The sequence below is a fragment of the Dama dama genome, chromosome 29 (genome assembly GCF_033118175.1).
Source record: "Dama dama isolate Ldn47 chromosome 29, ASM3311817v1, whole genome shotgun sequence".
Lineage (NCBI taxonomy): Eukaryota > Metazoa > Chordata > Mammalia > Artiodactyla > Cervidae > Dama > Dama dama.
The window spans coordinates 32044626-32065768 of NC_083709.1; the positions used below are offsets into that span (position 1 = coordinate 32044626).

At 42.2% G+C, this 21143-nt stretch overlaps 2 protein-coding genes and 1 pseudogene across 2 annotated transcripts; all 3 read left to right on the forward strand.

Annotated features, from left to right (window-relative positions):
- LOC133048502 (interferon omega-1-like) lies at positions 1-588 on the forward strand. The gene has a single exon (XM_061132197.1). It carries the CDS (start codon positions 1-3, stop codon positions 586-588), a length of 588 nt encoding a protein of 195 aa, XP_060988180.1.
- Positions 589-10095: 9507 nt separating this feature from the next.
- On the forward strand, positions 10096-10558 carry LOC133048973 (interferon omega-1-like; annotated as a pseudogene).
- Positions 10559-16162: 5604 nt separating this feature from the next.
- On the forward strand, positions 16163-16732 carry LOC133048622 (interferon alpha-1-like). The gene has a single exon (XM_061132369.1). It carries the CDS (start codon positions 16163-16165, stop codon positions 16730-16732), a length of 570 nt encoding a protein of 189 aa, XP_060988352.1.
- The last annotated feature ends 4411 nt before the right edge of the window (positions 16733-21143 follow it).

Here is a 21143-nt window from a genome sequence, read left to right on the forward strand (position 1 = left end):
ATGGCCTTCATGCTCTCTCTACTGATGGCCCTGGTGCTGGTCAGCTATGGCCCTGGAGGATCCCTGGGCTGTGACCTGTCTCAGAACCACGTGCTGGTTGGCAGGAAGACCCTCACTCTCCTGGGCCAAATGAGGAGACTCTCCCCTCGCTTCTGTCTGCAGGACAGAAAAGACTTTGCTTTCCCCCAGGAGATGGTGGAGGGCGGCCAGCTGCAGGAGGCCCAGGCCATCTCTGTGCTCCACGAGATGCTCCAGCAGAGCTTCAACCTCTTCCACACAGAGCTCTCCTCTGCTGCCTGGGACACCACCCTCCTGGAGCAGCTCCGCACTGGACTCCATCAGCAGCTGGACGACCTGGATGCCTGCCTGGGGCAGGTGATGGGAGAGGAAGACTCTGCCCTGGGAAGGACGGGCCCCACGCTGGCCGTGAAGAGGTACTTCCAGGGCATCCAGGTCTACCTGCGAGAGAAGGGATACAGCGACTGCGCCTGGGAAATCGTCAGACTGGAAATCATGAGAGCCTTGTCTTCATCAACCAGCTTGCAAGAAAGGTTAAGAATGATGGATGGAGACCTGATCTCACCTTGACAGGACTCTCACTGACTAAGATGCCACATCACCCTTGTACAGTTACCTGTGGTCATTTCAGAAGACTCTGATTTCTGTCTCAGCCACAAAATTTATTGGATTACTTCAACCAATACATTGTCAGTAGTGAGAAGATAGTAGATAGAAATTATTCAGCTGCAGGGGTATCAGTCCATAAGCGATGACTGCCTCGGTGTTATTTATTTATTTATTATTTATTTAGTTAATGTTTTATCTCATATTTATATTTTCATATAAAAGATGTATATGTTTGCATTGTATTAAAATTTAGAAAATATATTCTATTAATATTGTAATTTGTTTTATTTATTCAATACTTATCAAGGTAAACTTCCTGAGGTTTTTTTTTTTTGAACACCTAAATGCTTATTTTGTCTATATATACCTATGGCAAAATAGTATTTGTTCATTTTATAGTGTGGAACAGTTCTATCACTTTCTAGCAAATGTCTGTCAAAAGATGGAATTCTGGGAATTTTCTATGGGTGCAGTTGTTAGGACTCTGAGTTTTCCCTCTAGGGAGCTTTGGTTGGGTAACTAAGATCCTCTAAGCTGTCGAGGGTGCTAAAAAGAAAAAAGATATAAAGGAGATTTTGAAATTCTAGAAAATGGTTAGTTTTGATGCCATAGGCGTAACTATTGTATACCTACTCATTAAAGAATGGTTGATATAAATGTCTGAGGGAAGCAGTCCCCTCCTGCAGGAAAGCTGACGACATGCGGTGTTGATGGCCGCTCCTGACTCCTATTACTCTGTCTCCCACCTTCTCCTCAGCCCTGCCTCCTCAGGACTGAGCAGGTCACCCCCTCACACAGCGCCTTCACTGCCTCCATCTCAGGAGCTCCGTTCTGTGCTGGTTTCTTCTAGCTGCGCGGTGTAGTCAGAGTGGAAGCCACAGGAAGAGAGCCCAAGTCTAAGGAGAGTTCTAGAAATTTCAAAACCTCTGAATCCCAGATCTGCTAATTACCAGCAGTGAGACCCTGAAAAATATCACAAACACTATAGATCAGTTTCTTCATCTTTAATATGGGAAATAAGAGTAGTTTCACAGAATTACTGTTTGGATTCAATGAGTGCATATCACACAAGAGGCATCAAGTGCTCCTGGCAGATATCATCAGGACTGTGAGGATCACAGAGTGCCTGCCCTCAGGGAGGAGACAGGAGAGCTGGCCTGAGACAGTGACCGGAAGGCAACACGGGAAAGGTGCTGGGCCCCTGGCAGAGGTATTTTCTTTTCAACTTGGGCGCTAGTTCCAAAGTGCTTTCAGTGTGAGAGCTTTCCTTTGCTGTATGCTGAAGAGCATTCCAATTTCTGGGTTTCACACTTCTAAAAGCATTCCTATGAGTTCGTAAGAAACTCTTTGAGAAAGAAGGATTAGTAGAAAATGCTTTGATCTAATACAAACACAAATAATAGGGACAGAATAGAGACCTCATATCAATGCAGATAATCAAACACATGCAGAGGCAGGAAGCAAAAAGCAGGCGCTGTGAAGTGCATGGTTCTGCCCTCCAGTCCTGGGCTGTCCCGGGTTGGATCCTAGTTCTCTTTTCCATAAAGTCCCTTGTCCATACTTGCTGGTAATGTCACCTCCTGGAGCCTCTGTATTGCTACTGAAAAACGAAAACCCAACAAAGTGTTTAGAAGCCAATTTTTGCCCTTCTTATACTAAAAAAGTAAGAACCATTATTAATGAATGAAGTGTTTGCTTTTCTGCAACCTCTAAGGAGACTCACGCCGAGGGACACCTTCCAGGATTGCTGCTGCTGCTAGTGCCCCGTCCCCAAGGCAAGCCACTGCTGACCCATACCTCCACAGGAGACTCCAACTTTAGCAGGGAGATCTGGTTCTGTCTCCTGTGGGGTCACTGCTCCTATCCCCTGGGTCATGGTGCACGCAAGATTTTGTTTGTCTCCTTTGAGTACGGAGTCTTTTTCCCCCCACAGTCCTGTGGAAGTAAAGTCAGATTCCCTGGGGATTTCCAGTCTCCTTGCCAGATCCGCAGGCTGGGAAGGTTGACAGGAGGCTCAGAACCTTTACAACAGTGGGAGAACTTTTTGGTAGTATTGTTTTCCAGTTTGTTGGTTTCCCACCTGGCGGGTATGGGATTTATTTTGTATTTGAGTGCCTCCAACCATCTTGTTGAAAAGAGAACTTTGGACGTGGGGAATCTTTTTTGGGTGGGCTCCAGAGTCCTCCTGTGGATGGTTTTCAATAGCTAGTTGTGATTTTGGTGTTCTCACAGGAGGAGATGAGTGCATGTCCTTCTACTCTGCCATCTTAAACCAGAAACTAAGGCAAAACTTTGATATTTGATCATTTGAAATATGTTGAAGCATCTCATGCACACCCACCATGTCTTTAATTCAGCACCATGGACCTAAGAGATTTGAACAGGGGGTTAATTACTGGAAATAGGTATGTTGTCTGTCTTCAAATAGTATGATTTTCTAAGAAAGATTTTAAAAATCAATATATCAATATGCTGCACAGAAAATATCATTACTGAGGCATATCCAAGTTCCTGTAGTAACAAGTCAGAGTTCATTTATAAAAATTGATCAAAAAAGATCCCACCAATTAATACATTTCATTCACCATATTTCAATGTTTATTATTTTAAGAATTTCCTATAGTCTGTACTTTTCAAGATCAAGGTCTTTCTTTTTAGTTTTAAACACCCTTTCCCCACACACATCCTCCATCAGGACTTTATAGCTGAGAGTCCCTTAAATGGGGAGGAACTGACTCCCCAGAGCTGGAGCAAGTCTCCATTTCTTATTCCCACCCAGCATCCTGCACAATGGTAGGATACTGCTGGTCCTCGGGGTGTCAATAAAAGTGTAAATGTAATAATGATACTAATAATTAGGATGATAAGTTTAAAATAGTTTTACCAGTTAAACTGAAAATGACAATCTTGCTGTTTTTTTGTCTTTTGTGGGTTACTCCTGTCTTCTCAGTATATTTATTTGAGCATCTCTTTATTCTTCCTTCAGCTTCCTGCATCATTCAGTCCAGTTGGTTTTCCTGTCCTATACTACAGTTTCTCAGCTTTCAAACAGGGATATGGGAGTGGGTAGATGTGCAGTTAGAGCTGGTTTACGCTGCTGTACAGCAGAAACCAGGACAACAGTGTAAAGCAATTTTTCTCCAATTAAAACTGAATGGGGACAATGGGGATACTGTGCTCCACTCACCATACCATCTCATGTGATGTCCTCTATATGATGTTAATTTAACAACTTACAAAATTATCATAAATTAGTAGATTATACATAGCATCAGGGACACATTAAACAGCTGTGAGAGTGCTTACTGTTCCAGATGTATACAAAGCTTTTGCCATCATTTCATGCCTGCTCTAAAGATGATTATGCCACATCTGTGTCTTGTTCAACTCGAATTGTTAATGCAAAAATTCTACCTCTGCAAATTTGAATAGGTTAATCTTTTCTAGTATTGTACTAAGCATATCTACACATTTTAAAATTTTACTAGCAAATGAAATGATGTCATAGCACACTAAGCTATTTAGTGGGCGTGGCATCAACAGGCCATCAGTGCACTGGCATATAAGATACTTACCAAGTAGCAAATGGTATAGTAAGTGTAATCCTACATTATGTTCCAATCAAAAACATCTTGATTATTAATTTTAAAGCAACTTATCTGTATGAAATGACATTTTAAAAATGTCAGTAAAACTTTCCAATGAAAAACTATGTATAAATTTGAAAGCTTAACATAAGGTCCTTGGTTAAAAGAAATGAGAAGGTAAAAAGATTTTGAAAATTGAGATTCATTATTTAAGGCAGGTACTGCGTCATCAGTTTGTCAAATATGGCTTTCGCTAAATTGAACTGAGATGAACGAAGAAGTAATTTTGAAAACATTACAGATGATTTTGATTTCACTGAAGCCAGGAACTTAAAGTCTTGTTTTGGCATAAGGAAACTATTTAAACTTGGTGTGAGTTTAAGACTTACTCACACATTTTAAAATATTTTTCAACTACTTGAATACTGCAGGAGAAATTAACCATTTATATTAAATGAAACCATTTCCCTTTACCCTGGGGCTCCTGTAAGTCTCAGTCTTTCCCTCAAGCCCTCCCACTGGAGGGTCCCAATATCTAGCAGATACCTGTCCAGATTGTAGATGCTTTCCCCCTTTCCCCAGAATTTGACTTTTCCCCCAGAAACAGTCCTGAATCTGAAAACACAGCACAACATGCTCTGATTTTCAGCCATCAACGATAGCATAAACGGCACCAGTATAAACCGCTCTGCCTAAAATCTCCTCCCAGGAAGGGGAGGGTGGATACAAGGGCAGGTGCAGAAATCAAAGGCTCTGAGCGAAGCGGCAGAAAAGCTCCCCTGGGCAGTCGGCCAGAAAAGGAAGTTTTCTCTCTGCTCCAGAGGCCCCACAAGTTCCCTGGGCCCTGGCGGCACCTCACCTGGCCCGGCCTGGGGCTCCTGCCTACGGGGACTCCTGGGTTCTCCCCGGTTGACCGGGTGCCTGAGTTCGAGGCACTGGAACGGGAGTCGGTTCCCGCTGGGCGGCAGGGCCAGTGGCTCTGTCACAGGGGGTTCTGCGGTGCCCTCCCGGCAGCTGGGGCGCAGGGAAGGCAACTGTGAGCACCTTGTTGAGCTGTAGCCCTGGGACTCAGTTTCACAGAAGTGCTGAATTTGGGGGATTCCTGGTCTCTCAGAGGATGGCAATGGTGATGATCACCATTCTCCAGGGCTGGAGAACATCACTCTCCTTGTCAGCAGGGAAGGGGTTGGAATCTGGTGAGCTTGGTGATGCTGCAGACGTCGGGCTGTGTCAGCCTTTATCCAGCTGTTCCCAGCACCTTCCCGCAAATAAGATCTTTAAATAGGTCAGTATTGTCACTTTCTGCAATTTTCTCAATTTTGTTTCCACTGAAAAACTTTTCCCTTCTATTCTGGGCATCAGAGAATGTCACAGCTTTGATGCTTCTTTTGTGTTATTACACTGGAAATGAAATATACTCATGGAAAAGTCTCACTCCAAAAGGAGATATTCATCTATAAGAGTCAACTCAGCTTGAAAGGAAAACCTGAAGCTCAATCTCTCTTCTTTAGTCTAAAAGAGAACTTAGAGGTGTGACTCTGCAGACTCTTCTGACAGTTTTTAGATTGTACCAAAATAAATCTAGCCACAACTCTCTGCATTTTCTTTTTAAGGTCTAATACATAAGGTTTTACTCCTTCCACAGTTATTTACAGGACCATAGCTCTCATTTTCTGATGGTCTACAGATAATAGTGGCATAATACTGAACATGGGTTAATTCATACAGTTCTCTTCATTCTGTACCAATGTGTGCTGACTGCACAGACATGTGACAATGTGCTTGGAGATATGGATTCCAGAAGACTCAGGCAGTGATGGTGTCTGCCCTCCTGGGAGTAGGACAGAGGACACTGGAGGGAGGATGAGGAGGAAGGAGGCAGCAGGAGCTCAGAGCAGCTGAGGGCCAGTTCTCAGAGCTGATGAAGAGGAAGGACTGGGAGCAGCAGGAAGGTCTACTCTCACACAATCTGGGGCTCCTGAGTGTAGCCACACCAGACTTTCACTTCCTCTTCTAAAAGATGAAGACAACTTTAGTACCATCATAAAGGACATCGTATAGTTCAAATAACATAAAGTTTGCAAACTACCGGCTGAGCATGTGGAACTTAGTGAATGACAGCAGTCTTTCATATCAATAGAACCAAGAGTCACCTGTTTCCTCCACCCTCAGTCCAACCAAGAGAAGCTCTGCCTGCAAGCCCCTTAACTCTGTCAAAGGTCTGCATATTGCGGCCCCAAGAGTTCATTCTAGGAGAGGGACTGCCTGCAGGACTCAGAAGGAGCCCAGGAGCCCAAGTTTCCTCCCTTTTGATCAGTGCCTGGTACATTATGGAGAGAAATCCCACAGCACTTGAAGTTCTTTGCAGACAAACAGATTCTAGGAAAGTTGTCTAATGAAACACAACAGCTCTGTTAATACAGAAAAGGCGATGGCAACCCACTGCAGTACTCTTGCTTGGAAAATCCCATGGATGGAGGAGCCTGGTGGGCTGCCATCTATGGGGTCGCACAGAGTCGGACACGGCTGAAGCGACTTAGCAGCAGCAACAGCTCTGTTAATAAATGAGATAAGCAGTCCCTTTCCTCAACCTCAGTTTCAGTTAGACCACCTCTGATGCTACTTTTTCAGACACAGATTATGTTGTACTTCAAAATCACACTGAGAGAAAAAGAAACCAGATTTGTAGTTACCAAAAGCTAAGGGGTGGCTGAAGAGGAAATCAGATGAAGGCAGTCTAAAGGTAATTATTTTTCTTAATAGAAAAAAAAAGATATTAAAAAAAAAAAAGATTTGGAGAGAAGGAAAATGGCTAAAATGCTGTGTTTTGAGGCCCCCCAAAATCAAAGTCTAGGAGAGGGGGGCTGCCCAAAAGTCTCTGAAGGAGCAGATCCCAAGAGTCCAGGCTTACGGCAGTCCTAGAACATTATGGAAAGAAATCTTACAGCACTTGAATCCTTTTGCAGAGAACCAGCATCTTGAAAAATTGTCTGACAAAATAATGGCTGCTCTGTGAAGAGTATAAATGAGGTAAACAGTCCCTTACATCATGCTCAGTTAGTCTCAGACCACCTTTGGTGATATTATTTTAAGACAAAGTTTTTTTTTTTTAATGGTTAAAGAGACCAGGAAATCGGTTATACAATGAAACAGGAGAGGATGATAAGAAATGGGACATTCCTATACTTTCATCCAGGGAAGGTGGCAACAGTATTTCTAAAGCTATTTCTTGGGCTAGTATTGGGGCAAAGTAAGAAAGGACTTCTCTTAAGTATGACATGTAAAAAGGCACCAAGTCTAAGACACCAAGATAAATAATACTGTAACTCAATATTAAAAAATGAAAGTGCCAAAATATACACGCTGAACAAAACATCAAAATTTTCAAGAAAGACAAGAAATGCCCTTTCATTTGCAAGACCATGTGTGTCTCACAAAGGAAGGCTTCACATTGCCAACAAAATCTGGGCAATTTTCATTTCACCTATAAAATTCTTCCCAAAGAAAATGAAAAGATCAGACCTGGTAAATGCCCTCAACGCTTTGTACAGGACACTGCCTCTTCTTTCTTTGGTTCCTCTCTGTCTCTCTGTTCCATCCTTCTTTCCTTTCTTTTTACTGCACAGCACTGCATGTGGATCTTAGTACCCAGACCAGACATCACATTCACACCTCTTGCCTTGAAAGCTCAGCCTTAATCATTGAACCAGGGACATCTGCACTAATTCTTTTTTCTACACTACACTCAAGGTGGGGTGCTGGCAGCGGTGTTTCAGAAACTCGGGTTAAATAAAAATTAAGACTGTCACAGAGTGACAAGAAATTGTCAAACAAATATAGAAGTGATCTTGAATATATTGAGTTTGCTTCCATTAAAGCCAGGAAAGTAAAATCATATTAAATTCTTGTTTCAGTATAAATAAACCATAGCTTAAATAGAATTTAATAAAATACTAATAAATATTAATACATATTTTAATATGCATACCTTAATATCACATATCTAATATTTAAAATGTTTTCATAAAAATATTTCAAAAATAAAAATTTTAAACATTTAATGAGACAAATATAATTAAGTAGAAATTTAAAGGCATACATTCCTGTTAGTTTTTGAATATTCCTACTTTTCAGTTGTTCAATACTTACTCCCCCACTTCAAGGCCAATTCCTTGAACGACAGCCTGAAAGTCCCAGAGCATCTCCAGGGGCACACAGCTCCCCCGTCCTCGGGTGGGGACCGCGCTCCGACTCACCCCCATGGCGTCCCCAACACCGTCCCGTCGTCCCATCGCCGCCGCCAAGTTCCCCATTCCCTGAGCTGTCTCTTCATCGCGCCAGAAAGGAGCCCGAATCTGAAAAATCGGCCCCAACTCGCTCTGAGTCTCCGCTTCAAACGCCAGTGTACACGCATTTTCTTTGTAAAAATGGCCTCGCTCAAGTTTCTGTGCGAAAAGAAAGCACAACACTCAGGGGAAGCCCAGAAATGCAACGTTCCGGGGTGGCCTTCACACAAAATGTCTCTGGCGAGGGCTCAGACTGAAGATTTCTAAATGCACTATTAAAGAAGCACCAACCTGGTCTCTGAGCAGCGACGCCTTTCCCCTCTGGCTGCCAAACCCGCTGAAACGAAGTCTCAGAACTCGCAAACTCCCGAATAAAACCGATAAGACGACATCCTCCGCCCTCTTGTGGCCTCCTAGAGAGGCGCTCCCCCAGGACCGGGCGAAGAATAAGAATTCGCTTATTGATTAGTGGTGTCCGCGCGCCCCCTGTTGGCCTTCCAGTGAATCAAGGAAACTATCCAGTTCAGTTCAGTTCAGTCCAGTCCCTCAGTCGTGTCCAACTCTTTGCGACTCCATGAACCGCAGCACGCCAGGCCTCCCTGTCCTTCACCAGCTCCCAGAGTTTACCCAAACTCATGTCCATTGAATTGGTGATGTCATCCAACCATCTCATTCTCTCGTCGCCTTCTCCTCCTGCCCTCAATCTTTCCCAGCATCAGGGTCTTTTCAAAGGAGTCAGCTCTTCCCATCAGGTGGCCAAAGTATTGGAGTTTCAGCTTCAACGTCAGTCCTTCCAGTGAACAGCCAGGACTGATCTCCTTTAGGATGGACTGGTTGGATCTTCTTGCAATCCAAGGGACTCTCAAGAGTCTTCTCCAACACCACAGTTCAAAAGCATCAATTCTTTGGCACTCAGCTTTCTTTATAGTCTGACTCACATCCTTACATGACTACTGGAAAAACCATAGCCTTGACTAGATGAATCTTTGTTGGCGAAGTAATGTCTCTGCTTTTTTTTTTTTTAATGTCTCTGCTTTTTATATGCTGTGTAGTTTGCTTATAACTTTCCTTCCAAGGAGTAAGTGTTTTTTAATTTCATGGCTTGCAGTCACCATCTGCAGTGATTTTGGAGCCCCCCAAAATAGTCAGCCACTGTTCCCACTGTTTCCCCATCTATTTCCCATGAAGTGATGGGATTGGATGCCATGATCTTAGTTTTCTGAATGTTGAGGTTTGAGTCAACTTTTTCACTCTCTTCTTTCACTTTCATCAAAAGGCTCTTTAGTTCTTCTCTTTCTGCCATAAGGATGGTATCATCTGCATATCTGAGGTTATTGATATTTCTCCCGGCAATCTTGATTGCAGCTTGTGCTTCATCCAGCCCAGCGTTTCTCATGATGTACTCTGCAGCCTTTACATACTCCTTTTCCTATTTGGAACCAGTCTGTTGTTCCATCTCCAGGTTTAACTATTGCTTCCTGACCTGCATATAGATTTCTCAAGAGGCAGGTCAGGTGGTCTGGTATTCCCATCTCTTTCAGAATTTTCCACAGTTTATAAATAAACAGTTTTCCAATAAATTGTGGAAACTCTGTATGGGGAAGATCTGTTTGCTAGTGGCAGGAGTCATGCTCTGCTCCATCCCTGCTTGTCCTCTTGACAACAAAGAAATCTTCATACATTTGAGACAGAGGAAAACGATCCCCTCTCAGTCATGCCTAGAGCACAGACACGACTTCAGGTTTCCTTGGAGAAGAGAGAATATCACCCCAATCCAGATGACTCAAGGCACCTGTTATCACCAACTGATGCTCCAGCAGATCTTCAGCCTCTTCACCAGGGAGAGCAGCTGAGCTGCTTGGAACAGCGCCCTCCTTAAAAACCACTCCAGCCTGGGTCAGAGCTTGGAATGGCTGGAAGAAGTGACTCTGGATTGTCCCGATTTGGGAATTGCTGTCCGGAAGTATTTCCAAGGAATCCATCTCTACTTGAAGGACAACCTCCTGTGCCTGGGAGGTTGTCAGAGTGGAAATTGAAAAGTGCCTTTCCCTCATGTAAGAATCTTCAAGAAAAGTCAACAGATAAAATGAAGATTATGCTTGTGACAACTCCCCATTCAATCAGACTGTTGTTTGCTTAAGCCTCTAAAGTGATCATCTGTTCGCTTACAAGCTGAAAAATGTCTGAAATGAAAATCACAATTTTACAAAAATATTTAGACAGAATAACACAATCTCTTTTCTTTAATAAGCAATTATATAACATAATGGAAAAGATATTTTTTTGTGTTTTGAGGGTATTTGCTATTTTCAACATATGAAATTTATTTTTTTTATGGAAAAGTTTTTAAGAGAGTATGTTGTTAAAGGTATTTGTCATTTAACCTAATGCTTAGCCTCTGTAACAGGTAAAAGCAAAATGTCAGGAATTTTATTCTAATGGACACTTTTCTTTCCTTTTTGAAGAGCACAATGCAGGCCTTCTTGATCAGGTGAATTTTCTAGCTTGCTCTCCTCCAAAGTGTGAGTTGAAGATATGGATCCACTTGATTTGCATTTTTTCCATCATCAACATGTGACTCCGAATTTCTCTGTAGCACTTGAGTCTATTCTCCTTGAAGGCAAAGAGAAAAGTCTGGTGGATCACATGGGATGCTTCCAAGGACCAGGGCTAGATGGAGTAATAGCACTTCTCACATTACACGGCCTGGACTTATCCTCATGAGAGTCTTATTGCAAGGAAGTTGGGAAATAATTGGATGATTAAGAGAGGAGAAGACAAATTCTGTGCACAAGACCATTTTTTCATTTTTGCACTATTTGTCCTAATGGAGCTCTGGGTGGGGTTGCAAGGGGAAAGCCAATGTTCTTCACAGTTTCAGCTTGGGAAGATGACAGAGCTGTCACTCAGAGTTCACAGCATCATAGACTATTTGAAAGAAGCATTCAGGTTGACTCCCAAAGACATAGGCTAATGAGGAAAACATCTACAAGTGTAGACAAAGTGTTTCCTTATTACCTGAGGGAGACAACAAAAGAATGATCAGGCAGCTCCTTGCAAGTACTTGAGAATCACTGAACTAAAAGTTGACAGTGGGTCTTCCACTCACCACACCTTCCAAATATTGAAAACATGAACTTGAATAAAATATTCCAAAAATGATCTGTAGAAAAATGTCTCTCAGAATATTCCACTATAACTTCCCTTGTAGAACCGTGAAGAATCTTAAAGTATTTTTAGATTTTTATCTTCTCACATCCTATCTATCTAATAGATGTTGGTGTTACCCTTTCTCCTATCACTGCCATCATTGTGAATTAATGTTACATAAATATGGATTGAGCTCAAGCAATGATAGGGCTCAGACTAGATGTCTAGGAAATGGGGTTGAGTTGGATGTGCCTCTCCCTTTAGCTATTTTACAGACTCCTGAGAGGTATTCTGAGGATACAATAGATCAGGCCAGGTCTCACTATTCGGGCTTCTTCAACAAAATAGCATAGACTGGGTAGTTTGTAAACAGCAAATGTATTGCTCACAGTTCTAGAGTCTGGAATTCTAAGATCTGGGTGTCAGCTTGGCCCAGTTCTGGTGAGAGCCTGCTTCAGGTCTCACACTGTAGAGTTCTTTCTTGTATAATCACAGGACCGGAGAGTGAGGGTTTTATAGCCACATCTTTTATAAGGGCAGTAATTCCATTCTTGAGACCTCCATACTCATGCCCTAATCACATCCCTAAGGGTTCGTCACCTGATACCATCACTCTGGGGATTAGGGCTTCAAGATAAGAATTTTGTGGGGACTGAAACTTTGAGACCAGAAAGGTCACTGAAGGCTACATACTCGACATCTGGAAGAGAGGACAGTCATGCTGAGTAAATAAAGGAGAACGAGCAGTTTCTCATTTCTCAGTTTCTGCCAAAGGAGCAGGCAAAGGACTCAGAATACAAACTCTGCTTTTGAACCTGAAGTAAGAGTTTAATTCTCATATGTCAAATTTTGGAAACCAGACTGGAATGGAGCCCACCATCCCATGGAGGGGAATGAAGATACAGGATGAAAATGGCCATCCCTCATTCTTTGTGAGGAATCTCCAAAGACTATCAGGATACAAGTAGTAATTGCCGTATCAGTAAAGATACACCAAACAGTAACGTGGCAAATTGTCTGGTTGCTGTTCACTGTGAATCACGGAGAGCTGGAGTTCAGATACATGGCTCTGTAGATGACACCAGGCTGTTCTTTTCTATCATGACCTAGTAGAGGACAAACTAGAGACAAGGCCTCCTCCTGAGTTTAATATGTATGTGTGTTAAGTTGCTTCAGAGGTGTCTGACCCTTAGTGACCCCATGGACTGTAACCTGCCTGGCGCCTCTCTTCATGGGATTCTCCAGGCAAGAGTACTGGGGTGGTTTCCCATGCCCTCCTCCAGGGGATCTTCCCGACCCAGGGATTGAACCCATGAATTTTATGCATTGGCAGGCAGGTTCATTACAACTAGCACCACCTGGAAAGCCCAGGCAAAAGCTGAAAATTGTGCTGCTCTTGCCATTTGAATCCCTAAAGCTGTATGCACCTTCAAGGAAAGAGAATCCTAGTGGTTTTGTCAATAAACATAGTAGGCATTATTTTTTTTAAATAAATTTATTGATTTACTTATTCATGGCCGTGCTGGTCTTCCTTGCTGCTGGGGCTTTTCTCTAGTTGCAGTGAGTCGGGGCTATTCTCCGGGTGCAGTGTGCGGGCTTCTCAATGCGGTGTCTTCTCTTGTTACAGAGCACAGGTCTAGAGCTCTTTGGCTTCAGTGGTTGCAGTTCCCCAGCCCTAGAGCACATGCTCGATAGTTGTGGCTCATGGACTCAGTTGCTCTGCAGCACCTGGGATCTTCTCAGGTCAGGGATTCGACTGGTGTCTCCCGCATTTCAGGCAGATGCTTTACCATTGAGTCACTACGGAAGACCCTAGTAGGCATTACTGATACCAGTAGGAGTAGAGTAAAAATATTAGCCACTGTCTATTACAATCCTAGCACATATGTTCAAAAGGAAGCAAAATAGCTTGGTCATCTGTAAATACCTTCCAGTGGCAGGAGGAAATCTGAGAAACTGCTCTAGTGAAAACTACTTGTTGCTCGATTATACTGGGACTGGTGCCAAAGAGACCACAGACAATAAGACGGAGTCAAAGATGGTCACAACCTATTGCCTGAAGTTTGGAACATAGATGCTGAGGCAACAGAAAATTCACTGAAGCAGAACTGAAAGCTAATTCTTCCCATGAAAAACATCAATATTTATCCAGTTCTGAATAAATCACAAAGGTGGTTTCCTTTTGTCTAAAAAGAACAGACTTGGATTGGAACCTTGAATGTCCCTTGCGAAATCTGAAATTTAATGCAACAATACAGAGAAAGATTCAAATGGATGGTGATTCCTAAATCATGCTTTCTACCGGAGATGATATGTTTCCATGTTTGCGGACATTTGTTTTTTGGAATATGAGCAAATCCTGTCATTACAATGATTTGTGGTACTTCAAAGCTAAACCAGATATAACAAAATCTTACTCCTTAGTATTTATTTCTGTATTTGGGCTTTCTAATATATTATGCACAAGGGAAGCATTGAGATTGAGTTCAAGGAAGAAAAACAAATGATGTACACCAATGGTGGTACAACCTAAGGTGACTTGATGGTTCATTGGAGAACCTTCTCTCCATCAGTTGCATGATCTCAAAGTCATATTGTGAGAGGTAGCCTTCCCATACTTAGGAGCAACCATTGGCTATCTTGTGGAGGTTGTTTGTGTTTGAGTTTCAGTGTGATTTGGACTCTGGAAACTAAATACAAATAGAAATTTTTATTTGTAAATAAAATAAAAAATTACATTTTATTATGTAATTCTTCTAGAGTTGTTCAACATATTCATGATTGTGGTGAGTGGTAAACAGAAAAAAATGGTAACAATATCCAGATGAATATCTAGCAGGCAGTGAAGTAACAATTGTTTTTTGATATGAAGCAAAATTAAATGTTATGTCCCTAAAATAAATATGAAAGAAATAGTTTTTCAATGATTTTGAGCAGCTTTGAATTACTTTTATGTATGTCTATACTTTGGTATTATTATAAAATATTTATCTAAATTTTACTTGAATATGTAATTTGATAATTTGAATACTGTATTTGAAAATTCCTACTTATATGTATGCAGGTCAGGAAGCAACAGTTAGGACTGGACATGGAACAACAGACTGGTTCCAAATGGGAAAAGGAGTATATTGTCACCCTGCTTATTTAATTTATATGCAGAGTACATCATAAGAAACACTGGGCTGGAGGAAGCACAAGCTGGAATCAAGATTGCTGGGAGAAATAGCGATAACTTCATATATGCAGATGACACCACCCTTATGGAAGAAAGTGAAGAACTAAAGAGCCTCTTGATGAAAGTGAAAGAGGAGAGTGAAAAAGTTGGATTAAAGCCCAACATTCAGAAAACTAAGATCATGGCATCTGGTCCCATCACTTCATGGCAGATAGATGGGGAAACAGTGGCTAACTTTATTTTCCTGGGCTGCAAAATCACTGCAGATGGTGACTGAAGCAATGAAATTAAAAGACGCTTATTCTTTGGAAGGAAAGTTATGACCAACCTAGACAGCGTATTAAAAAGCAGAGACATTACTTTGCCAACAAAGGTTTGTCTCCTAAAGGCTATGGTTTTTCCAGTGGTCATGTATGGATGTGAGAGTTGAACTATAAAGAAAGCTGAGCACTAAAGAATTGATGATTTTGAACTGTGGTGTTGGAGAAGACTCTTGAGAGTTCCTTGGATTGTAAGAGGATCCAACCAGTCCATCCTAAAGGAGATCAGTCCTGGGTGTTCCTTGTAGGACTGATATTGAAGCTGAAACTCCAATACTTTGGCCACCTGATGCGAAGAGCTGACTCATTGGAAAAGACCCTGATGCTGGGAGAGATTGAGGGCAGAAGAAGGGGACAACAGAGCATGAGGTGGTTGGATGGCATCACCGACTTGAGGGACATGGGTTTGGGTGGACTCTGGGAGTTGGTGATGGACAGGGAGGCCTGGCATGCTGCAGTTCATGGGGTCGCAAAGAGTCAGACACGACTGAGTGACTGAACTGAATTGACTTATATAAGTAAATATGTTACTTTAAAAGTCACTCTGAAAACTTAGTTTTAAAGTTAAATTAAAATTCAATAACTCTCAGATTTAAATTAAAGCTGAAATTTAACTCTGCACTGAATTTAAAGAGTAAGATTTGCACTCTTTTTCTATGTACAGAGTAGAGACATCCATAGGTCACATAAATACATACACAATATATCAGTGTTATCAAAATTTCATGAGGTGGGGAGGAATTAGAAAAAAAATATCTAGAAAGGCTCTGTAGGAAGAAGAAAGAAGAGCAATAATGAAAAAAAAAGTGATTGAGAAATTCTGCCCGTACCCATTTGGACAGTACAAAATGAAAAGCAAAGAGAGAAGTAGAAAGTAAGAGGGGACTCTCAGAAAATGGAAACCATGGGCTCCTATTTAAGACACAGGCCTGAAGGAAGGTCTTCAGAGAACCTAGAGAGCAGGTTCACAGAGTCACCCACCTCCCCAGGCCAGCAGCATCTGCAAGGTCCCCGATGGCCCCAGCCTGGTCCTTACTCCTGGCCCTGCTGCTGCTCAGCGGCAACGCCATCTGTTCTCTGGGCTGCCACCTGCCTCACACCCACAGCCTGGCCAACAGGAGGGTCCTGACGCTCCTGCGACAACTGAGGAGGGTCTCCCCTTCCTCCTGCCTGCAGGGCAGAAATGACTTTGCATTCCCCCAGGAGGCGCTGGGTGGCAGCCAGTTGCAGAGGGCTCAAGCCATCTCTGTGCTCCACGAGGTGACCCAGCACACCTTCCAGCTCTTCAGCACCAAGGGCTCGGCCACTGCGTGGGACCAGAGCCTCCTGGACAAGCTCCGCACTGCACTGGATCAGCAGCTCACTGACCTGCAAGCCTGTCTGAGGCAGGAGCAGGGGCTGCAAGGGGCTCCCCTGCTCAAGGGGGACTCCAGCCTGGCTCTGAGGAATTACTTCCACAGAGTCACTCTCTATCTGCAAGAGAAGGGACACAGCCTTTGTGCCTGGGAGGTTGTCAGAGCAGAAGTCATGAGAGCCTTCTCTTCCTCAACAAACTTGCAGGAGAGATTCCGGAGGAGGGACTGACACACACCTGGTTCAACACGGAAATGATCCTCACAGACCAACAAGAGCACATGCCTCCTGCCCGGCCACGTGGAGGACTCTCATTTCTGCTGTCATTGAGCCCTGAAATGAATCAGGTTGTCAAATATTTTCAAGAATTTAAGCTATATCATGTTCTATTCTACAGGCACTAGGCCCTCACAGATGCCCAAGCTGATCTATTTATCTATCATTTATTTATTTATTTACCTATTTATAAAGATTTAAATAACCTTGTTCATATAATAATATGTGAATCTTTACACAGTGGTTTCAGAGAAAAAATACATTCTTTGTATTTAGTCAATTTATTATTTTCCATGTTCATTAAATTTTTGGGTACAGAAAACTTCTATTTTTTATTATTTTTTAAAAAATTACATTGGGGCACATATATATATATATATATAGGGGGTTCCCTGGTGGGCCAGCTGGTAAAGAATATGCCTACAATGCAGGAGACCCTGGTTTGATTCCTGGGTTGGGAAGATCCCCTGGAGGAGGGCATGGCAACCCAATCCCGTATTCTTGCCTGGAGAATCCCCATGGATAGAGGAGCCTGACGGGCTATAGATGGGGTCGTAAAGAGTCAGACACAACTGAGCAACCACCACTTTCACACAGGGCTGAACTATCCAGTGGCTCTGGAAGCACAGATGCCTTTGGTGACTTTAGTAAGATCTGGTTTGGCAGAAAAGTAGGGCAGAAACCAGACTGGTGTAGATTGAGGGATGAATAATAGTAGTGTGGTAAAATTTTTCCTCTTTTTAGCTAGATCAGTCTGGGTAGAGTTCTATAATTTATTAAACATTTTCTTTAAACAAATTTTTGCTTTTTCTTATTTTCTTTATAGATTACCTATTTCCTTGACCTTTGCCATTCTCCCTATATTTATTTTATGTTTAATTGTTACTGTGACTTTGTTTTTTTCTTAATTTCCTGCCTTCTCTGGGATTGTGTGTGTGTTGTGTGTGTGTGTGTCTGTGTCTGTGTCTGTGTGTGTTAGCTCCTCAGTCGTGTCTAACTCTTTGTGACCCCATGGACTGTAGCTTACCAGGCTCCCCTGTCCATGGAATTCTCCAGGCAAGGATACTGGAATAGCTGTTCCCTTCACTAGGGCATCTTCCCAACCCAGGGATCGAACCTGATTCTCCCTCATCGCAGGCAGATTCTTTACTGTCTGAGCCACCAGGGAAGCCCCCACTCTTGAATTAATTGACCTTAAGAATGATTCTATTTTCTCTTTTATCTCCATTGGCTTAATAGTTGTTCTCTTTTGTCTCAATTTTAGTTTTCTCTATCAGTTCAGTTCAGTCGCTCAATCGTGTCTGACTCTGTGACCCCATGGACTACAGCATACCAGGCTTCCCCGTCCATCACCAACCCTTGCTCAAACTCATGTCCATTGAGTTGGTGATGACATCCAACCATTTCATCCTCTGTCATGCCCTTCTCCTCCTGCCTTCAATCTTTCTCAGCATCAGGGTTTTTTCCAAGGAGTTAGTTCTTCGCATTAGGTGACCGAAGTATTGGAGCTTCAGCTTCAGCACCAGTCCTTCTGGTGAATATTCAGGACTGATTTCCTTTAGGATTGACTGGTTTGATCTCCTCTAGTCCAAGAGACTCTCAAGAGTCTTCTACAGCACCACAGTTCAAAAGCATCAAGTCTTCAGTGCTCAGCTTTCTTTATAGTCCAACTCTCACATCCATACATGACTACTGGAAAAACCACAGCTTTGTCTAGACGAATGTTTGTCAGCAAAGTAATGTCTCTGTTTTTTAATATACTGTCTAGGTTGGTCATAGTTTTTCTTCCAAGGAGCAAGTGTCTTTTAATTTCATGGCTGCAGTCACCATCTTCAGTGATCTTGAAGCCCAAGAAAATAGTCTGTCACTGTTTCCACTGTTTCCCCATCTATTTGCCATAAAGTGATGGGACCGAATGCCATGATCTTAGTTTTTTGAATGTTGAGTTTTAAGGCAGCTTTTCACTCTCCTCTTTCACTTTCATCAAGAGGCTCTTTAGTTCCTCTTTATCTCTGCCATAAGGGTGGTGTCATCTGTGTATCTGAGGTTTTTAATATTTCTCCTGGCAATCTTGATTCTATCTTGGGCTTCAAGCACTGGTACAGAGACGAGCCTCCTAAAGGAAAGTTGAAAAAATATATATATATAGCATACAATGTTTGATGGCATGTATTACTGTATAGAACATATTAAAAATATATATCTATTTGCATTAAATAATTCTGATACCTGCCTTACTTCCCCTTTTCCTCTCTGCTTTCCTGGATCCCATTCTTTCCTCCATTTCATAATCACTTCCTTCCTCGTGGTGAAGAAATGCCCTGTGTGGCTCTCCTCACTCACTCTGCAGTAACCTGTAATATCCATTCACACAGCTGTTTCCTATTCCCTTGTGGTTTCTTGCTGTCTGTTTCGAAAGTGAAAGTCGCTCAGTCATGTCCAACTCTTTGGAGATCCTATGGACTATACAGTCCATAGAATTCTCCAGGCCAGAATACTGGAGTGGGTAGCCTGTTCCTTCTCCAGGGGATCTTCCCAACCTCGGGATCGAACCCTGGTCTCCCACATTGCAGGCGGATTCTTTACCAGCTGACCCACAAGGGATGCCCAAGGCTACTGGAGTGGGTAGCCTATTTCTTCTCCAGCAGATCTTCCACAACCCAGGAATTGAACTGGGGTCTCCTGCATTGCTGGAGAAGGAAATGGCAACCCACTCCAGTATTCTTGTCTGGAGAAACCCATGGACAGAAGAGCCTGGCAGGCTACAGTCCATGAAGTTGCAAAGAGTCAGACACGGCTGAGTGACTAACAACAACTCCTGCATTGCAGGGGGATTCTTCACCAACTGAACTATCAGGGAAGCCCGCTGTCTATTTTACTTGAGCAGAAAATCTCCAATTCAAATAAAAAATTGTGTGAAAGTTCTAGGTTTCTCAGAAACTCTCACATGACAGGCATTTTTCTTTTCTTTTTCTCTTGGTGAATATTTTTGGAAATGAGTGAATGACTGTTACAATGATGTAACGGTAGCTTTAGCGAAAGGGAAATAGAAAGCAGCATCCCTTTCACTTAGAATATTTATAAGGGAGGAATGCCACCTGTTGGCCAAGATGGATAATGACATTGATGGATGTGAAAACCTGGTTTCTGTTCTAGGCAAAAGTCTTGTCCTCTAGCAGATTTTTCTTCACAGTTAAAAAGGTGTTTTCTTGGAAAGAACTATCTCTAATAGTTTAGGAAGGCTACTTCCTTAGGTTTTAAATATTGTTTTTGATAACGGATCTTTTTAAAAAGTAATTTTTATTGGCGTATAGTTGATTTACAATGTTGTGTTTGTGCTGCACAACAAAGTAAATCAGTTACATATATATACATACATACATACAGGAGGAGAAGGGGACAACAGAGGATGAGATGATTGGATGGCATCATTGACTCAATGGACGTGTGTTTGAGCAAGCTACAGGACATAGTGAAGGACAGGGAAGCCTGGCGTGTTGCTGTCCATGGGGTCACAAAGAGTTGGAAACAATTGAGCCATAGCGACTGAACAACAATATCCCCTCATTTTTATATTTTTTCCCTGTATAGGTCATTACAGAATATTGAGTTTCTGGTGCTATAGTAGGTTCTTATTAACTATCTATTTTATTATATATAGTAGTATGTATATATGTCAATCCCAATCTCCCAATTTATTTCTCCCCCACCCTTTCCCCTTTGGTAAACATAAGGTTGTTTTTTTTTTACATCTGTGACTCTATTTCTGTTCTATAAATATGTTCATTTACACCATTTTTCTAAATTCCATATGTAAGTGACAATTTTTTTAATGTACTTCTTTTTTTAAAGGCAATTAAGTTCACAGCAAAGTTGAGAGAAGGTATAGAGATTTCCCGTGTAGTCTCTGCTCCTATATATACAGAGTCACCCCCATTATCAACATTCCCCACCAGATGGTACATTTGTTAATAACTGCTTCCAAGTTCTTTGGGTTATGAACACATCTTAGACATTACAATGGTTCATGGAGTTCCAAAGTTCAATCTTGTCTAAGAACAACAAAAAAAACACCTTATTTTAGTATTTATTCTCTCAGTGGTTTTTTTTTGTGTGTGTAACACATGAGAAGCATTGACACTGAATTCACAGGAGACACACAAAATGTATGCAAGATCAGGGTTGCGAACCTGATTTTGTAACAGATGGCTGTGAATGGAGGACTGTTTTTCCATCCTTTCGTCTGTTAGGTATCCTGCAGATGTTGGCTGTCTTGTGGACGTTGCTTATGTTTAAATCTCAGCACACCTGAGTGTGATGCGAGCCTTGGGGCTGAAATACAGTTCATTTCTATTTTATGATTTAA